General features: G+C 43.8%; 1 protein-coding gene across 3 annotated transcripts in view; it reads right to left on the bottom strand.

Annotated features, from left to right (window-relative positions):
- The window catches only part of Ano6 (anoctamin 6), a 186218-nt gene that overhangs the window by 73210 nt on the left and 93261 nt on the right, over positions 1-19747 (bottom strand). For all 3 annotated transcript variants that reach the window (XM_021183694.2, XM_021183693.1, XM_029469721.1), the window contains one exon: positions 9001-9129. In XM_021183694.2, coding sequence (XP_021039353.1) covers positions 9001-9129 — 129 coding nt within the window. The remainder of the gene's footprint in view (positions 1-9000; positions 9130-19747) is intronic.

Below are 19747 nucleotides of genomic sequence, written 5' to 3'. Positions count from 1 at the left end.
GACATGGAACCTGCCTTGTCAGTGGGAAAAGCAGGGACTGAGGAGACTATGGAGTCAGAGAGTGAAGGACACTGAGAAAAGACTCTATGAGATATATGTAGATTAACTTCTAATATCCTTATAACTCCGTTAAGCAAAGTACCAATGGCTCTGTTATTTTATTTTCATATTTTATTTTCATCTGGCTAATGTCTGCAAAGCCTACAAAGATTCATGAGAAATGAGTCAAAGACTCTTAATTCATGTAAAAATTATTAATTACTTCATGTGCTAATTTGTTACATAGTATATGCTCCAAACGGTTTGGTATGTAGAATACATAAAGTAATTAATTGCCACTTAATTTATATTCACGTGCTGGTGAAACATTTAACGTTGGTGGACCGCTGTGATGAGGAATTCACTCAAGCGGGTAATGTGTGTTCGTGAAGGGCCAGAAAACAGATGAGCGGTTCCCAGTGACAAGCGGAAGTGAAGGTGAATATTTAGATGAAGTTCAGTTTCAAACTTTACTTTAAAATTAATATTTTGATATAATAAAAAAATAAAGAAATACACAGTCATTATGGGTCAAAGCTACATCAGAAGGCAAATGGCCTATAATCTACTACTAAAGAAAAGAAGCAAGGGATGTGAGGTGGTTTCTGCCTTTAACAGCTTCTAAAAACAACTTGGGAGAGCTAATCTTCAAATACAATCCCAGGCTTTCGGTCAGGAACAACAGTTGCAACCTGTGGGGGTGGTGGGCAGGGAACAACCCTTTCACAGGGGTGGCGGATATCTTGCATACCAAGTGTCTACATTATAACTCCTAACTGTAGCAAAACTACAGTTATAAAGTAGCAACACGATAATTTTGCAATTCAGGAGGTCACCATAACATGAGGAACTGTGTCAAAGGGTCTCAGTGTTAAGAAGGCTGAGAACCACTGATCTAGAACTGCTGGTTTCAGGAGAGATGAGAAGGGGGCAAAGGAACCTTCACCCAGGTCAACCTAGATAAGGTCAAATATTGCTGTCCAGAGGATGGAGAGAGAGAGGGCTGTCTAATTCACACGGCTGTTATACTCACGAACTCACAGTGGCTGTGGTTGCCTATGGAAGAGTTGCACATGATGGTCCTGTCAGCAGTCTATCACGGGTAGAGGAGGGACTCAAGGGGCCTATCTTTCCCTGAGGGGCCATTGGCAGTTATCAGTGGCTAGAGGAAGAGGGGTCCTTTTCTTCAGGGGTACAGCCCCTGGTAAGTTGTCCCTGGTCCAGTAAATACCATCCTCCAAACGCTCACACAGAAAACAGACCAAGAAGAGTCAGGGGGTTGTAGTTTAGAACAAAGGGCTCCCCAGGAATGGGACGAGAAGGTAATCGGTAGAAAATGACCATCATCACACTGCTTTAGCTGACAGAATCATACAGATTTATCATCTACACTAAATGCACTCCACATATTTATACATGTGGAAGGCTAACTTTCAACTACTTGGCAATTGATTATCTCTTACTTATCTTAGGAACTGAACACTATTCTCTTAACCATTTGCAACAACACAGTATCTGTACTATGGTCTCTATCAATATACAAAAGATGCCTTGAAATTATTCTTCCCAACCAAAAAAAAAAAAAAATGTTCTACTCATTGCCAAACACCCTCCCAAACCTTCTACTCTCACAAAGGTCTGGGAAGCCCATCCTAATCTCTTCATCTATGAGCTTAACTTTTAATACTCCACAGAACTGCCAAGTCTTTCCAACAACAAGCTATTTAGTGTGGTGTTATAAATAAGCAGGGAGCTAACAAATATGAAGCCATGTAGCATTTTAAAGGCAGTAAGAAATGGCTTTGTGTGATCTACATTGCTATCTGTTGTCTTACTGGCCACAAACAGCCACAGATAGTCCATTCTTCCCATCTGTACGTTCTTAATTTACAGATCCAACTAAATTAAGATGGGAATTATTGGGGCAGGGGCGTGCATCTGGAACCACACAGTGTTTCCCCTCGTTGTTCCTAAACAACACAGTTTAACAGCTACTTATGTTGTGCTGTGTTTATATTGGGTGATGAGGGAAAGTACTTAGAAATATACGGGCTTATATGCAAATATGCAAAGATGGTGCCGGAGCACCATTTTATATAAGAGACTCGAGCACCCTCACGTCTTGGTATCCAATGGTACATTGGAATCAACCACTGGGTATATGTATAGTCTATCTATGCACTTGAAATTAATATATCTTAGAATTTGCTTATTAAGCAGCCAAGCACTTCAGTAGATTTTATTAAAATTTTTGAGATGGGGTCTCACTTAATAATCCATGCTGGCTTGGAACACATCATGTAGCCCAGGCTAGCATTGAACTCACAGAGCTGTGCCTTTGCCTGCCTCCCAAGTGCTAGGATTAGAGGAATGCCCCTACCACACCCAGGTTTTCACTAGATTATTTTTTTTTTTAAGTACTTAAGATAATGTTCAAACCTTAGTTACTATAAGGACACTTCAAACTACAAGATAACAACTTAACTTCTAAAAAGGACTCTACCAGAATTTACACTGGTATAATTATATTTACTGGTGAATTTTTGCAGCCATTCCTGTTAAGACCATAAGCAATACAACCATTGCTACTATGAGTTGCTAGTTTTACTTCAGAAGTCCTAGCAATTACATGTCAGTGAGAAATAAGAAAGACCCATGAGAAGGCAAAGGAAAATCAAAACTGTAGAAGGCTGGGCAGTGGTGGTATGAGCATTTAATTCCAACACCAGGTAAGCAGAGGTGGGCGGATCAGAGTTCAAAGCCAGCCTGGTCTACAGAGTGAGTTGCAGGACAGCCAAGGCTACACAGAGACACAAAACAAACTATTATAATTTATAGATAATATGGTCTTGAGTAGACAGTACTGTCTTGAAACAAAACAAACTATTATAATTCATAGACAATATGGTCTTCATCTGAAAAATAATATTAGAAGAAGCAGTGGATACATTAGAATTAAAGAGTTTATCAAAATACCTGTACAGACCCTTAAAAATCAAAAGTCTTACATAAAACACGTCGCAAACTATAATTTAACATATTTTGACAACAGCAATAAAAATTTAGAATAACTAAGAAGATCTAACAAAAACATAGAAAACTTGCATGAGTATCATAAAAAAAAATCACTAAAGGACATAAATTCTTCTCAACTATTCAGTATAATCCTAGACGTCTCATGAACGTGAAAGCATTTCTAAAGCAAACCCATCCAGCTTCTATGGAAACTATTCTGCCAGGTGTGACTCACCTGAGCAACGCCCAACAATTTTAAAGGCTCACCATATGGAAAACTCACTAATATCTGCATTTATTATATCAATTAGCTTGATCCTTACTTTAAAATTTTTATGTGTCAGTCTCTGAAACAGACCTTTCTAGAGAATTCCTAAGGTGAATGTGAAATTCAAGCATCTACCTTTCATGTGTACATCTTTCCTCAATTCTAAGGAAGCTGAGTTTCCATCAATTACTAGGAACAGATAGAAACGAAATAAAACTTATTGAGGACCACGTGGACTGCTTTGGTTCTGCCTACACACTTCCTCTTCCCGCTTCCACCATCATCAATGACATCCTCATGTGGTCAGGAACAGGAGTACCCAATGGGAGGCAAGTGCTAGACAAAGTGAAATCAAAACAGGCCAGTCTTGAAACTGGAAAGAAGCCGTCGCTACCCAGACTGTGATGTAAGAACTGGTGTCACTCACAGGGATCTCTTTTACTTAAAATGTCTCTGCTCATAACAACACAGGTCAGACATACTTAGTAGCAGATGTTTGGACTCTGGACACCGATGGCAGCTTACTGACGGCTATCTCTCCCTCCACCATTCCAAAGAAAACCCTAAACACTTTTCTGATACTAGGTGATCCTGCGATGCAGGAGATAAACTGGACCAATCCCGACTATCTTGGGTCAATGAAAGACTCCCCTTACCTTACTAGACCAGCCCCGTCGGCCGACACACGGATGGATTCTAGAGTGTCCATGGAGAACAGACTCCATGGACACTGAAGTGGCTCTGACATAAAATGGCACGGTGTTTGAGTACCACCTGTATGCACACCCCATATATTTTGAACCCTTTTCGATTGCTATTTAACTTAGCATAATATAAATGGTTGTTTATATTGTACACCTTCGAGAATAATGAAAAAAAAAAGACATTTGAATGTGCTCAACCGAAGCCAAGTTTTTTTTTTTTTCTGAAACCCTTTTTAAAAAAAAAATTAGATTTATGTATTTTATGGGTGTGGGTGTTCTGCCTGCTTGGAGGTCTGCACATGTCTGCTGTGCATGTCTAGTGCCCACAGAGATCAAAAGAGACCATTAGATGGCCTGAAACTGTAGCTGTGGATGGTTGTCAGCCATTCTATGGGTGCTGAGAACCAAAGTGAGGGCCTTTGTAAGAGCAACAAGTACATTTAATCATGGAGACATCTCTCCAGCTCCTTTCTGAACTTTTTTTTTTTTTTTTTTTTTAATAATCTGTGGTTGACTAAATGCATGGACATAGAGCCAATGGACCTAGAAGGGTGGCTATTGTTGAACTGTAACAGTCTATGAGGTGGCAAGGGATGCAACTCAATTAGAAAATGCTTGCTTAGCCTGCATGATTCCTTGGGTTCCCTTCCCCCTAATCAATAAACCTGCTGTCTTACTTTGGCTTCTGCTGCTGTGATAAACACATGGTGAAAAGCAGCTTGGGGAGGAAAGGGTTTATCTTACAGGTTAGAGTCCATCGTCAAGGGAAGCCAAGGCAAGCGCTTACAGCAGAAACTGAAGCGGAGGCTGTGAATGAATGCTGCTCGCTGGCTTGCTCCCTGCATCTATCTGTGTAGCTAGCTTTGTAATACATCTCAGGTATTAGGGATACCTGAGGGATAACATGGCCCATGTTAAGTGACACCCGGTTTCAACAATTAGCAATGGAGAATTACCCCCACCCCCATCCCCACACCTGAAGACTTGCTTATAGGCCAGACTGACAAAGGCTATTCCTTAATTGAGGGGATCTCTTATGAGGCGTGTCAGGTTGCCAACCAAGATAAGCCACCACTTCTGGCCTGGTGGCATTAATCTACAATCCCAATATTTAAGAGGTATAGGCAGGGAGACCAGAAGTTCAAGGTCATCGCTACACAGCAAATTTAAGATGAATCTAGGCTACACCAGGACCTTAACAAAGGAAGAAAGAGAAGGGGAGAGGGAAGGAAGGAGGATGGAGGTTAGGAAGAAAGAGACTATGACCCATGCTAGACAGGAAGCTACAGTGGAAAGTCTGTACAGGGTCCTTCCACAGGAGTTTATCTTTCAAAAGAGACATATTCCTCTCATGCTGGCTGCCTGGAGTCTCAGCTGTCACCCATTACCCAGGAGATGTTTGTTTGAGGATCAGGGCAGCAGGATGGGATGGCTTCATTAAGCCTCAGAAATAGCTCTCCCTCCTGATCAGTTACATAATCATTTCCTTCTAGCAGTGAAGACATCTGAAACATTGTTTTCTTGTGACTTGCAGTAAAATCATCCAAACTGATTCTGTGCAAAGTGTGGCATTAGCCAAAAGAAGGCCAGCTGAACCAATTTACAATCACCCCACACAACGTGCAAAAGCAAACATCTTATGTCAAACTTAGGACATGATTTCACAGTGGGTAGAGTAACATAGTATCTAAAGGCTAGGCTAGACCAGAATTTTCTCTTGTTCCCGAGGATACACGGGTTTTAAGTCTCTGTGAGTCTTCAAGGTACCTGTAGTTCCACGGCCCTAAAACTTGTTTACAGAACTCTTTTCATCAATTCCGACAAAGTCAATCACGGAGTTGACTTAGGAAATCAATATGGCATACACCAAACCTTTTTTCCTTTTAGGGAAAACAGGACTTTGAAGTTGCCTTTCCGAGGCGTCGTTCTAAATCCCCACTAAGCCCCGACACGGAACACAACAAAGCTCAGAAACGTCTGTCCAATTAATTAAAAAATGTGGTTCCAAAGCTGGGTGCTGAAATTTGACAGAGTATAAAATTAAGAAATATATACAAATGCAAGCTGAAAACACTTCAAAGCCCAGCTTATGAACAGCAACACGAAGGTATCACTCACTGGGTTGGAGGATTGCCCAAATTAATGACAACTTTTTCTCCCTGATGTAATGAGAGTCACCCTGAGATCTACGTTCCTGTCTAAAGCAAATGAAGAACTTATTAATAATGTGAGTAGCTCCAGGTGCCCTTCAGCGCAGCAGTAAAGCTCTTTGCTAAAGTCAGACTGTCTCCTTTATACTTCTTGGATTTGTTCTGTTTAACTTGCTTTACACAAACCCAGCCCAGTTATCGGCACATGGGTGGTCCACGACAATTTGATAATAGTAAATGTGGAAGCACCGATTATTACAGCATCCAGGGGAAATGATTAAGTCCACTAGCTACTTCAGTGATAGAGCCGGGGAGCAGGGCAGTTATGCCTTTTATATCAGACCATTGCTTTAGGAGCTCACCAAATAAAAAAGAGAAAGCACAACATTATTAACATTTGTGACTTATGTGTATTAGAAAATCTACATGATACCTACATATGGTATTTTATTTAGTTTTAATTATAGCCACATGGTAGGTGTTAGAGCCCTGTTCTGCAGCATCTATGATGCCACTGATTATATGATGAACCAACATTTTGTAAACCAATAAGAAAAAAAACATTCAACCAACTATAAAATTATGATAACCTATTTGTAAGATGTAAATTTAAGATTTGCAATGTAAACGCAAGAAGTCTAAATGTACGTGTAGGTGTGGGGGGAAAGGGTTACAAAATGGCAGGGAGATTTGCCTGAGACACAGCCCCACTCCTGCCAGTGCTGAGCTCTGCTGGACACCACTGAGCACAATGGCTGCAGTGACTGCCAGGTCCCAGCAGTGACGCCCCAGGTGCTCCTTCACTCACTGTCATCTTCTCTGCTCCTTGTGTTGATGCCCAGGTTGTTTCTGGAACTGCCTAATGAATACGTCAGAGCCTCTGTTTCAGCCTAGGTTCCCAAATGACCACATGCCGCACAGCCCCAACCCTAAGCTACGTGCTGAAGGAGAACCGCCACTTTCTACTTTGGTGTAACCAATAAATGCACCTCCCCCCTCCCCCTTTCTTTTGGGTGAAGCCAATTACCTGGGGGAATTGTTCCATATAACTGAAACTACTCCAGTTAGGACAGTGGCTAAATTGGAATCTGAATGTCAGTTTCTAAACCCTGGCCTTATTCTGGACAGACTTCAAACTTAACCCTCAAAAGTTAACCCTCTCCAAATTTGAACACATGAATGAAACAGTTATTTGTTTCATTTTACAAAAGAAGAAAGTTTTTCCACTTGCTTCCAATGAATAAGCAGAAATGAAAAGGTTAAAGATGGGTATAGTCTATGAATACTGCATAGACAAGGACACTGAAAGCTGTGTGCATGCCATGGCACACACAGGATGGGGACTGTAGCGGTGCAGTGAGTTTCAGCATAGATGTAAAGATCCATGAATATATCCTTTTCTCCTCCGTGAGTTCAGTGCAGCTTGCATTTCAGTAAAGAGGTTCCGGGTGTCTGTGCTAACCCTGGCTTGTTTTTTTTTTTTAATTTCTCAACATAAGAATAGACAGGGCCTCATGTGGAGGGATGGGGTTACCAACCCGCAGTCAAAGTTTCTAACCCAGATTTGTCCCTGTATAAAAGAACTGTAGTGATAAAAAATGGAGTCCAGTGACAGGCCCAACTTGGGATCCATCTCAAGGAGAGGCTCCAAGGCCTGACACTGTTACTGATGCTATGTTGGGCTTATAGACAGGAGCCTGGCAAGGCTGTCCTCTGAGAGGCCCAACAAGGCAGCTGACTGAGACAGATGCATATATACTTACACCTAACTATTGAACTGAATTCAGAGACCCCTGTGGTTCAATTAGGGAGAGGATTGAAGAAGCTGAAGGGGAGAGCAACCCCATAGGAAGACCAGCAGTCTCAACTTGCCCAGACCCCTGAGTAAGTCCCTCAGAGCCCAGGGACTGAACCACCAACCGGGCAGCATACAGGGCTGGTCCAAGGCCCCAGCCACATATAGAGCAGAGGACTGCCTGGTCTGGCCTCAGTGGGGAGAAGGTATCCTAACCCTTGAGAAATTTGAGGCTCCAGGGAGTGGGAAGGCAAGGGGGAGGAGGAATGGGATGAGGAACTGTGGGAGGTGGAACCAGGAGGGGGCAACAGCTGGGATGTAAATGAATAAATGAATTAAAAGAATGGTTTTGTTTCTGCAAGAGGCAGGTGCAAAGGAAAGGTAGGAAGCAGCATAGCTGCCTGTGAAAAGAAGGTGAGAGGAGGCACGAGGGTTGGAAGTGGGGTCTGGATTCAAGCCGAGAGGCTGAGCTTGTCTCTCTGCCCTGACTAGACGAAGCACCCACGGCTGTGGGTGATTATCTGGCTTCTCTACCACAAACTCTCATGCACAAAAGGTGTGATGACTGAGCCCAGCTCCTGTGTGTGGTAAGAGTGAAATGAGAGAAAAGAAAAGCCATGAAGGAAGAGCCCACACCCCTGGCAGCAGAGTGAGTGATCCGAGCACACAGGGAACACTAAGCGGTCCTACACTTGTCCTTAATCAGCCTCCTCTCCAGGCCTGGTGCAGGCCACCCACCCGCCCGCCCGGTGTGCCTTCATGCAAATCTGCTCTGCACAACCCAGCAAAGTCCCTTCTGTGTGAAACTGACTGGGGAAGGGCCCGAGCAAGCTTCTGTTTCAAACCAACGAAATCTCCTGCTACCATGCATGCCTTGAAGGACCTCAGGCTGAGAGAACAGCGGAGGGATGTCTGGTTCGCGGTACTCCACATCATTATCACCTGCCTGCTTACCTAAACCCAGCCCGCCGCTCGCTTTACAATCCTAAAGGGAATAAAAAGAGACATGAAATGGAATGCAAGTCCTACCTTCTGTTTCTCGTTTGTCCCTTTCTTATTGTTCTCCTTTTTGCTCTCATCTTCATACACGAGGATGAAGTCGATTCGCCTCTGGCCGTCGGTGAAAAAGAGAGAGTCGGGCTTCCCGTTAAATTCTTCCTGTGTGTAGAAGAGGGTGAATTATTGGAAAGGTAATGTTTGGCAGGTGTGTACCTCTTGGCTCTCGCTGGCTCACAGGTGAGCTCACTGAGGGAGAGCGAGACAGTCATGCCGAGTTACCTAATCTCTACAGTGTGTCTGTTCTCGGTTGGGGGATGTCTGTGAACGGCAGTAGCCTAGAATGCTTGGGAACAGGCACTCTTACGTGCAGGACCCAATCGTCCCAGGTTCTACCTGCCTGGACAACAGAGGGGAGTCAGAGCTGGAAAGAAACTCAGTAATGAGAACCTCCTGGATGAGGGGCTGAATTGGTCAGCAAGAAGAAAACTATGAGACTTAATACTACCGGTGGGGGCCTCGTCACCTGTCTGTCTTATCTCCTAGCTTCTGGTTGGCTTTCATGACATCTCTCTGGACATCATTACTTCACCCACGGTATCACTTTAAACGGGTGAGAAAAGGAGCTACCACGTACACAAAGCCACCTTAGTCATTGGTGTTTGCCTACAAACCCACAAGCGGTGTCCCTGACGCAGGAGAAGCAAACCTTAGACATTGTAAATTTTGATGGTAATAAACTGAGTCTTTAATTAAGAGCTTAAAAGATTGTACTGGGAGCTGCATATGGTGGTACAAGCTACTGTGATTCCAACACTACCTGGCTGAAGCAGGAGGACCCACAGGCCAGCCTGGGCTACAATGGGATGCTCTCTCTCAAAAGGAAGGGTACACAGGAGAATGACTATGGCAACAAATAAGATGTTACAGCAAAAGATGGGCTTAATATAATTAAATTATAGATGTACGTATAATTTAACGCACATATAATTAAAACGACCGCTATCCCTCAGATCCTAAACACACAGACATAGTTGGTTTAATCAGCTATGAGAAGAGTCGGTATCCTCACAGCCTATATAAAAAAAATGCTTATGTCAACTTTGTTGTTTAAGAACCAGACTGCTTTTTAACTGGTAAGTGATGGTTTTGAGGTTTCTCCCATTAAAAACAAATAGGGAATTGTGCCTTGCAATCATTTGATGGAACGACCAGCACACTATGTTCATTAACCGTGATTAATTTTCGACTGCGTTCAGCATCAATTAGCACAGAAACCGTCCCAGCACCTCCTTTTCTCCACACTTCTGAGAAGATGTAATCTTTGCAACTCATAAAACCCGCTTGCACGTCCTTCATTTCCTCTCTCCTAACCGGGGCGCATGGAGGCTTCTCACCATCGCTGACAGACGAGCTTTCCGCTTGGCAGGCTACCCAACCCGCAGAGGCAGCACCACCAAGTGTAGCCACCTCCAGCCCACATCCCTCCAAGGCAGCGGTCCTCAGCCATCCTAAAGCTGTGACACTTTAGTCAGGTTCCTCAAGTTGTGGTGACCTCCAAACGGTAAAATGACTTCATTGCTGCTTCATAGCCTGTTATTTTGCTACTGTTATGAATTGTAATATAAACGTCACATTTTCTGGTGGTCTCAGGTGATGTCTGTAAAGAAGTCATTTTAACTTATAAGGGGTCACGACCCACAGGTTGAGAACCCTCACACTAAGGGCTGCCATGGACAGAATGGTTCTGTTTAGGGATTGTTCTTGTCCGGGGCACAGAATGTCCAGGGAAGCAACACACATCCTTGGTTCTGGCTCTGGCTCTGGCTCTGGCTCTGGCTCTGGCTCTGGCTCTGGCTCTGGCTCTGGCTCTGGCTCTGGCTCTGGCTCTGGCTCTGGCTCTGTTACTGCCTTTTTTATTTTTTCATTTCCCATTTCAGTTATTTAAACTAATGAGCCTGAAGAATAAAGTTATATGGAAATGCTAAGCTCTGTAGTTTTCATTTCAACCACAGGCTTTTCAGGTGCCTCCAAATATTCCCTTTGATGGGGGTTTTACTCCGGGTGATGCACACGGCAGCTTCCGGGAGGAAAGGGCCTAAGAAAGGGAAAACCGGGAGTGATTTCTCAGAATGGGAAATTGGTAGCATGTGATAGGATAGCCTGGTTATCATAGACATCTGAGAAGTGCGCAAGACAACCTGTTCTCCAGAGACTTCAGTGGAGCCAGCAGCTCACTGAGGTGCTAGAGAACCAGGCCTGGAGTGTACAGCACCACAGGGCAAGTGACCATGCATCACCCCTGCACAGACACACACTGGCCATGCTTCACCCCTGCATAGTGGCGCACGTTGCCCATGCATCACCCCTACACAGTGGCCCAGGCTAGTCAGGCACCACAACTGCATAGTGGGACAGGGTGGCAACTACCTCCCAAATCAGCCAGTGGGCACAAAAACCTCTTGCATGGGCTATAAGACCAAAGCTCTTTGTTTGTATGAAGACCCCATCAGTTGTCAACAGCTACCTGTGTGAAGCAAATGGTAAGGTGTGATACGGAACTTAGGATGGGCTGCCAGGAAAAGGGTGCCAACTAACTACCTACTGCTGCAAAGTCCAAATCTCTCAGCTCTTGGCAGAAGACACACTACCAGGTAACTGTGAGGAAGAAACAAGTTTAAATTTAAGAAAGGAAGAAAGGAAGAAAGGAAGAAAGGAAGAAAGGAAGAAAGAAAGAAAGAAAGAAAGAAAGAAAGAAAGAAAGAAGGAAAGAAAGAAGGAAAGAAAGAAAGAAAGAAAGAAAGAAAGAAAGAAAGAAAGAAAGAAAGGGAGGAAGAGGGAAAGAAAGAAAGAAGAAAAAGAAAAAAGGAGAACAGAAACTTTTTTTTTTCTGGGAAAAAAAAATTGGATTTTTTAGTGTAAATTTCACTTACAGGCCTAACTCATGTAGTAGCCTGTTAAAATCACAGGCAACCTAAAAAAAATATTCCTTTCCCAAAGTTTTACTTTTCTAGAAGAAGGAAAACTTTAAGTTTCTCCGAACAAACATTGATAATTTTTAAGTGACTGAAAATTCATAGACAGACCATTCATCCCTGGCTACCCTCTTGTTGTCTACTGAATTGTTTATTCTTTTTTCCTGAGTCTAATGACACAGAAACTAACAGTCAACACGTATGAAGTTCAACCATTCCTCTTTAGCAGCTCAAGTTTAGAAATACTTACAGAAAAAGTTTATGATTTAGTAGGTAAACTCATTTTAGTGACAAGAGCTTATATATAGATACCAGCTTTCTCACTGAGGAAATTTAATTCTTAAGGTCATCAAAGAGACCCCAAACCTTTACCCCCAAAGTCTTGGGGATAAGTTTTCAATGTCAAGGCAATAAGCAACCTTTCTAGTCTGTATGGTTCACCTTCTGCCTGAAAGAGCTTTGCAGACTTCTAGTTACAATAGCATGTCTATAATGCACTCTATCTGTTTATAACCCCAACCAACCTGGTCCCGAGGACAACAGACTCCCATGAGCCCACTGTGCAAACCTGGCCTGATGATTGGGCTTTGATAAGAGTACAAAGCACAACATACACTCATTTGTCATTGCACCAAAGTAAGACAAAAAAAAAATATTATCATCTGATGGGTTGTGGGCTCCCCATGGCGGATGTTGGTAGAGGGGGGCGGGGCCACCATAACATGAGGAGCAGTATTCAAGAGTCGCAATGTGAGGAAGGTTGAGAACCACTGTGTCCGAGGCTCATGTCTTTTAGGGAACTACCTTCTAAGTATTTATGTTTGGACATGGGTATTAGATTCGTGAACTCATAACAACACTGACTACCTGCCGAAAAAGCCGGCCAAAATTCCAGCATAGATAGGGAAAGTATTCTCCAAGCTCCACCCTTTAAAACAGAGAGCTTGGCTGTTGATAGCTGCTGCGGGAGAATCACTCTTTCCCCACTGGTTCTCACTGTAGGTGCCGTGCATGCTCCCACATCCATGAAGCTGGGTGGGGGACTGTGGTAGTTTGAATGAGAGTAGCTCCTATAGGTTGATATATGTGAATGTTTGGTCCACAGTTGGTGGTGTGGCCTACTGTCACAGAAATACTGATGTCAAGGACCTTGGGAGTGTTTACCAGTGAGGGAGTGTTCCACTCTGCCTGCCCCGAGTGACACAGAGCACCTGCACACATGCAGTCCTTCCCTCGGGCCCCTCTCACCCCTACACCCCATGTCCATCCAGGAGACAGACTCCACATGGCCCTAGCCATTCCTGGTTATTTCTCTTTCTCTCTGTTCCAGCATCATGCCTGCCTGTTCCTACGCTCTCTGCCACAGCAATCATGTACTCTAACCTTCCATATCCACAACCATAGGTGCCAAATTAAATGTTTTTTTTAATAAGTTGCTGTCTTGGTCATGTTGTCTCTTTGAAGCTAGAAAAAAGCAACTAAGATAGTTGGAGAAAGAAATGGGGAGGGGGTGTTGGATATGATCATATTTTATTGTTTACATCTATGGCACTTTCAAGAATAAGGAAAATTATATATGTGTGTGTATATATATGTATGTGTGTATGTGTGTACATATATATGTGTGTATGTGTGTGTATATATGTGTGTATATATGTATGTGTATATATATATACATATATATGTGTGTGTATATATGTATGTGTATATATGTGTATATATATATATATATATATATATATATATATATATATATAATTATGGTAGGTAGTGGTCAATGTTGAGACTCATTACTGTTCAAAGTGTTGAGATTACGTAAGGCTGTAACTGCTCAGCCATAGATAGGACATCTATGTAACTACCACCACCCCACACCCCTGCCCAAGGCTTAAGGAACATCACAGAAGGTAAGGAGTGTGGTATAAAAGGCAGAGGCTATTGTGAAGTGCTGTCCTACGAACAGGACACAGCTCTTGGACACATGAATTGAATAGCAACTGTGGTTACCTACATTAGGTCAGGTCAGTTAAATATTCATGATGCTAGGAGGGAGATAGGACATGGACTCGGGAGAAGACAGGGTTGGGAGAATAAGAACAGAGATATGGGGGGGGGGTGAGGAGGGTGAGACAGAGAAAGAACCAACACTATCAAGATATCTCATGTCATGTATGGAATTTTCAAAGGGTAAAAGAAGAAAGTTGAATTATTTTGTCCAGTGCCTTCAAAGGAGTGTGAATTTGAGAAGGTAAATCCTGTCCGTCCTCTTGGCTGTTGGTAAGGAAGCCCATGCAGAGCCTCTTCCCAGCCACTGGCTCAAGTGTAACTGCAGGTTACTGCAGGGCACTGGCTGACAGAGAATGTCCCAACATGAATCTTTTCTAGTAACAACTTGGCGGGGAAAGTCTACCTCGGCAATCTGGTTGAAATGTGGCATTGAGGTTTCCCTTAAAGAGGATGCTACCATCACACCAGAGGGAAAATATAGGACCATGTGGAGCCTGTCTCCTGGATGGACAGGGGTGTAGGGGTGACACGGGCCTGAGGAAAGGACTGCATGTGTGCAGGTGCTCTGTGTCACTCAGGGCAGACAGAGTGGAACTGGTAAACATTCCCAGGATCCTTGACGTCAGTATTTCTGTGGCTACAAAACAACCTGTCAACACTGGTCTAGACTCACAAGCTTCAAACGTCATCAAAATGGGTCTTCCAAAATCCTGCCTAGGAACCCCACCTCACTCCAGCAGAATCTATTATCGTCTGAAATGCCGACTGTAAATTATTTATTCACAATCAGGATGAGCTGTGGCTCTCCTGGAATCTTTGCTCAAACTCATCCTTATGCATGAGGGCGTCTGACCCTTGCCTTGGACAATGAAACTGACTGCATCTGAAGAAATGTCCCGATATCTTGAAACACTGGAGTGCCCCAGGCTCATCTGGGTTAACCACATTCACGTCACACAAAGCAGGCTGTAGGAAAGGTTGTTTTCCCACAATAGCTGAGAAGCTGCACGGTGAAAAATATTAAAATTTTCATATAATTAAAGAGCAATATGAGAGTAGCAAGAACTGCTCTCTGTGGTTCATATGACTGGAAAAATAAAGTAGTTAATTCTAAGACCATTTTGGGGGGAGGAAGGGGCATAATTTAGTTCATAACAGAACTAAATTAGAAATAGAGTACCATCCAATCTGCAGGAAACTCTGACCTACCTCTCCTCTCTCTCTCTCTCTCTCTCTCTCTCTCTCTCTCTCTCTCTCTCTCCTCTCTCTCTCTCTCTTACACACACACACACCAAGTTCAGCTCAAGCAAAAGCCTTTATTCAGATCTCAAAACACAGAACTTAACTTCATTTGCATAACTACCAATGGCATAGGTCCATTTCCTAACAACTAGAAAGATACAAGATATAAATAAGTGAAATGTTTTCCTCTGCAAGATATGGTAAGCATGCCACAAAGCAGGACAAATTTCACTCCCTTTATTTTGATCAAAATGCAAATGACCACAGTCCATGTCATACGCCAAATACAGAACCCAAAAAAGTTCCAGGGTTGCAGCTACAGGAGAGGAGGTTGAGGGTTGAGGGGAAAAACAAATATTTGAAGAAAGCAGGGGAGGGAAGAGAAGGACGTAACAGGTTAGTCACAGGGGAAGCAGAAGTGTGTGGGCACACAGAGCCGGCATACAGGAACTTCTCTTTGACCAGACTAGGCATTCCACATTGCTGACTTCAGAGAAACAAGCAAAGGCGCCCACTCACCGATAGGATAGGCCCTGGAGTGAGGGCTGTTTTTAGAGTGTACCTCAGGATGTTCCAAGAACATGTGGTATTGACTCTGTGACAATCAACATGCACTCAGGAAAAACCCAGTGATTTCTGCAGAAATCAGTCTCCCCTTGGCTCTCTGTTCCCAAGGCAATGACCAGCACTTGACACCCTGGGCCTCTCCACGTATTAAGACCTCAGAGTTCCCACCCTCGCCTCCCAAACTACAAAGACTCTTTTTCTCCTAATGGACAAAAAAAATTATGTTCCTTACAAAATACAAAATAACTTCAAGCAACATGGTAGAGTATAAAGGAGAAATAAAAGTCATATGTAAGCCCAGCTCTCAGAAGTGAGCTGAGTTTTGAAATATTTTTACATAGTATTCTTCCAAGCCCACTCCCATCCACATGAACTAAAATGGCACCAACACGCACACACTGTTGTACAAACATCGATCAGAGACATCTCCTAGCTTTATATAAAGCTCTGAATCATCGTGTTTAATAGCTGCAATATAATTTAGCTAAACAGTTCCTCCACTGATGAACACAGAAGTTGCTTCCAATTTTCTGCTTCTATAAACACTGCTGCAGTGTGCTTTCTTGTACATATGTATATGTGCACATGTTCAATTACTATTTCATTAGGCTAAATTCTGGAAGCAGATTTCTAAGCGCTACGGCCTGTTCAAATGCGTCTGATACATGAGTCGCTAAGCCGTCAGGTAAATCACACACCCACCAGCACAGTGTAAGAATGTGAGTGTGCCAGGCGCCACCCTCCCTAGATTACAGCCTTCCACTTTCCCACTACCGCAGCCAAACTGTGTATTTTGGGTTTTTCCTTTTTTTCTTTTGCGCTTCATAACTAGAGGACACTAGCATGATTCCAGGCCCCACCCAAAGTAGTATCTATTGCCACCTTTGACCTAACTGGACTTTTTAATAGATTCTCTTGAGCTTTGGTGGTGAAATCTGAGGCCACACAGGGAAAGAGGCAAGAGGGCACCGAACAGCACAGAACAAACTCACAGAACCCTCTATGGTTCAGTCTGAAAACCCCATGGCCACAAGAGGACTGCTAAGTCAGGGACAGCACCTGTGTGTCTTCAAGGTGGTGTCCCCGTGGTGGGGACAGGGGGGAAGGGCCAGCAGAAGGGCCTGTGCACTCTTGAAGGAGGCCCCCAGCAAGCTATCTGCGGAAGTAATGTTCTGTAACCACTGGGGACACTGGGGACTACCTGACACAGAGTAATCCTGGCTAAGACACTGTTAGAGAGGCAGCAGCCTATGGTTATGGGGAAGACAGGGAACTGTGTAGGGAGAGACCTTGGAAAGTGCTCATGTGTACCAAGTGCATCCTGGAATGAAAAGGGAGACAAACTCCAGGCATCGTCAGCCTGCCCTGGGTTCCGCGGCCCTGACCCTATTATTTTCATCTGGACATTAAGCTCATTTCAGAAGGTCTCCAGAGCACCGGCTGACTTTTCATCACAGATTACAGGCTGCCCTCGCAACCACCAAACATTGGTTACGCGTTCCAACCCATACATTTCTCTATATTTAGAACTTTCTACTTATTTGGCTTATGGAGGCTTTGGTTTCAAGTTAAATTTGATGTCAAGTTCTTAAAAATGCTATCTTTTAGCTGTAAATTATTTCCACATTTTTCCCAAGTGGCAGAACTTGCTATTTTCAGCTATTTCTTACAAGGCACAGATGTGGTTGCCTGTAAATAGCGGACTGTATCATTACAATGTCTTCTCACATGCCACGGCCTCCTGATCTGGCGTGTGCGTTTTGTCTTTGTTTCCCTTTGCTCAACGCCATGGTTCTATTATCAGGACTCCACATGCCAGATGCCAGCAAGGAGGAGGGGGTGCCTTCGCCAGCATTACTGTTACCGGTTCCCTCCAGCTCACGACAAGACAAGGGCTCAGTTCTTTTGTCTAGTGGCATTCTTGCACAATTTTAAATATCCTTAAATTTTCTGAACTAGACTGGAAGACATAATGAAGACAGAACTTTGAAATAAAATCTCCTTAAAAGGAATCCATTGGAGATGGAGATGACTCAGTGGTACTAGCCCGGCCCTGGGTCCCACCCAAAGCACCACACACAGAGAATTAACTAGCTATGGAAATAAATGGAAGACTCCAGTCAGATGCCCTCCTGCTGGGCAGGGAGCTACCCTCACAGCCTTCTCTTAAGGCCTGGGGGCTTCAGTGTGACCAATTTCATCAGCACAACTTCGTTCTTTTTAATTTCCTGTTTTCCTATGGGCTTTCCACCTTTGAGGGGGGGTGGGTGGGAGGAATCTCAGTTTAGTCTTTAAAACAAGAAATAAAACAGCAAAGAAACATCAAATGATGAGAAGGAAAAGTGAAAGTGCCTGAGGTAGCTCTTCTATAATTTCCTTTTCTAGAATAAACCAGTATCTGTTTATTTTCAGCTGTCAGTGGCAGTGTGAGCAAAAGAGCTGTGTGTGTGAGTGTGTGTGTGTGTGTGTGTGTGTGTGAGAGAGAGAGAGAGAGAGAGAGAGAGCACTTGTCTACAAGGAGTTTCCAACATACTGCCCTCTAGATACGAGGCAGCATCCAGCTGAAGATGACTGGTACAATCCAAGCTGTGAGAGAGGACTGTCCTCCTGGAGGCTGGCCTCCTGAGGTCTCAGATGCCCAGGTCAGTATGTCTGGGTTCATTGTCCATCCGCTGGCATAAAACCTTGACTCCATCTGAAATCTTAATCTACACCATCTTCAGAAGGATGCTGTGGGGTTTCCACCGCAAACAAGATGGTTGTACTAGATTACACTTTTGAACATTTAAGAAAGAGCTCCCCACCTTATATTCCAGAATCAGCAGGAACCCAAACAATGCTCACCCAGATCCTGGTGTCTTGGTGCATTTTCATGGTGCCCTACCTATAAGCTAAGTTGTAAGATTCTTGGTCTTCAGGTACAATAATTTCAATGTTACTTTGTAACTCTATATTTTTCCCCACCCACCTGTGTTTTCCTTCTTAGTTAGCGATATCTCAACTACTTTTAACATATCTAATTTGTTATATCTTAAACCCCGTAGGTCCCATTCATCAAACTCATACCTGCAAACTGCCCCCCTTTGCTCCACTGTTTGAGTCAGTGCTCCCAAGTCAATAGTCTCTGTTTTGTTTCTAAATAAAGAGGCACTGGCCAACAGGTTCCTCAGCTCAGGATGTACGCTGCAGTTTGCTGAGTCAGTTATCTAGACTCCCAGCTTCCTGATACAGCTATCCAGACTGTGAGCTTCCTGATACAGCTATCCAGAGACTGTCTGTGCTCTTCCTGATACAGCTATCCAGAGACTGTGCTCTTCCTGATACAGCTATCCAGACCGACTGTGGGCTAAGCAGAGCACGGCTGTGGGTATGGTGGAACACAGCAAGTCTTCAGATCTTCCCTCCTGTGCAATTCTTCTTCCACAGACTCCCTCAAGATTGCAGTCTTTCACACTCCTGGTGACGTGAGACTGACAGTCACCTAAGGGTTTTCCTGACGTGGTAAGATGTCTATGGTGCTCTTCATCGGCTCAGAGTACTCAGCAAGGGGTGCTCTCCCTCAGTTTTTCTAAGCCCCACACTCCTCTCAAGCCATTGACCTTTACTCTGGAAATTGATATTTTTAATTTCATTGAAATCAACAGAAAGGAAAACCTAGAGTCTCAGGACACAGAGGGCCATGTAGGTCAGCATACATTGGGTGATTTTTTTTTAAATTGGATATTTCTTTATTTATATTTCAAATGTTATCCCCTTCCCTGGTTTCATCCCCAGGAATCCCCATCCCACCCCCCTCCCCCTGCTTCTATGAGGGTGTTCTCCTACCCGCTCCCACCCACTCCCACCTCCCCACCCTCACATTCCCCTACACTGGGTCATGGAACCTTCACAGGACCAAGGGCCTCTCCTCCCATTGATGTCCAGCAAGGCCATCCTCTGCTACATATGCAGCTGGAGCCATGGTAGTCCCTGGGAGCTGGGGGGGGGGG

The sequence above is a fragment of the Mus caroli genome, chromosome 15, assembly GCF_900094665.2.
Source record: "Mus caroli chromosome 15, CAROLI_EIJ_v1.1, whole genome shotgun sequence".
NCBI classification, from domain to species: domain Eukaryota; kingdom Metazoa; phylum Chordata; class Mammalia; order Rodentia; family Muridae; genus Mus; species Mus caroli.
This window is presented reverse-complemented; position numbering and strand designations above follow the sequence as displayed.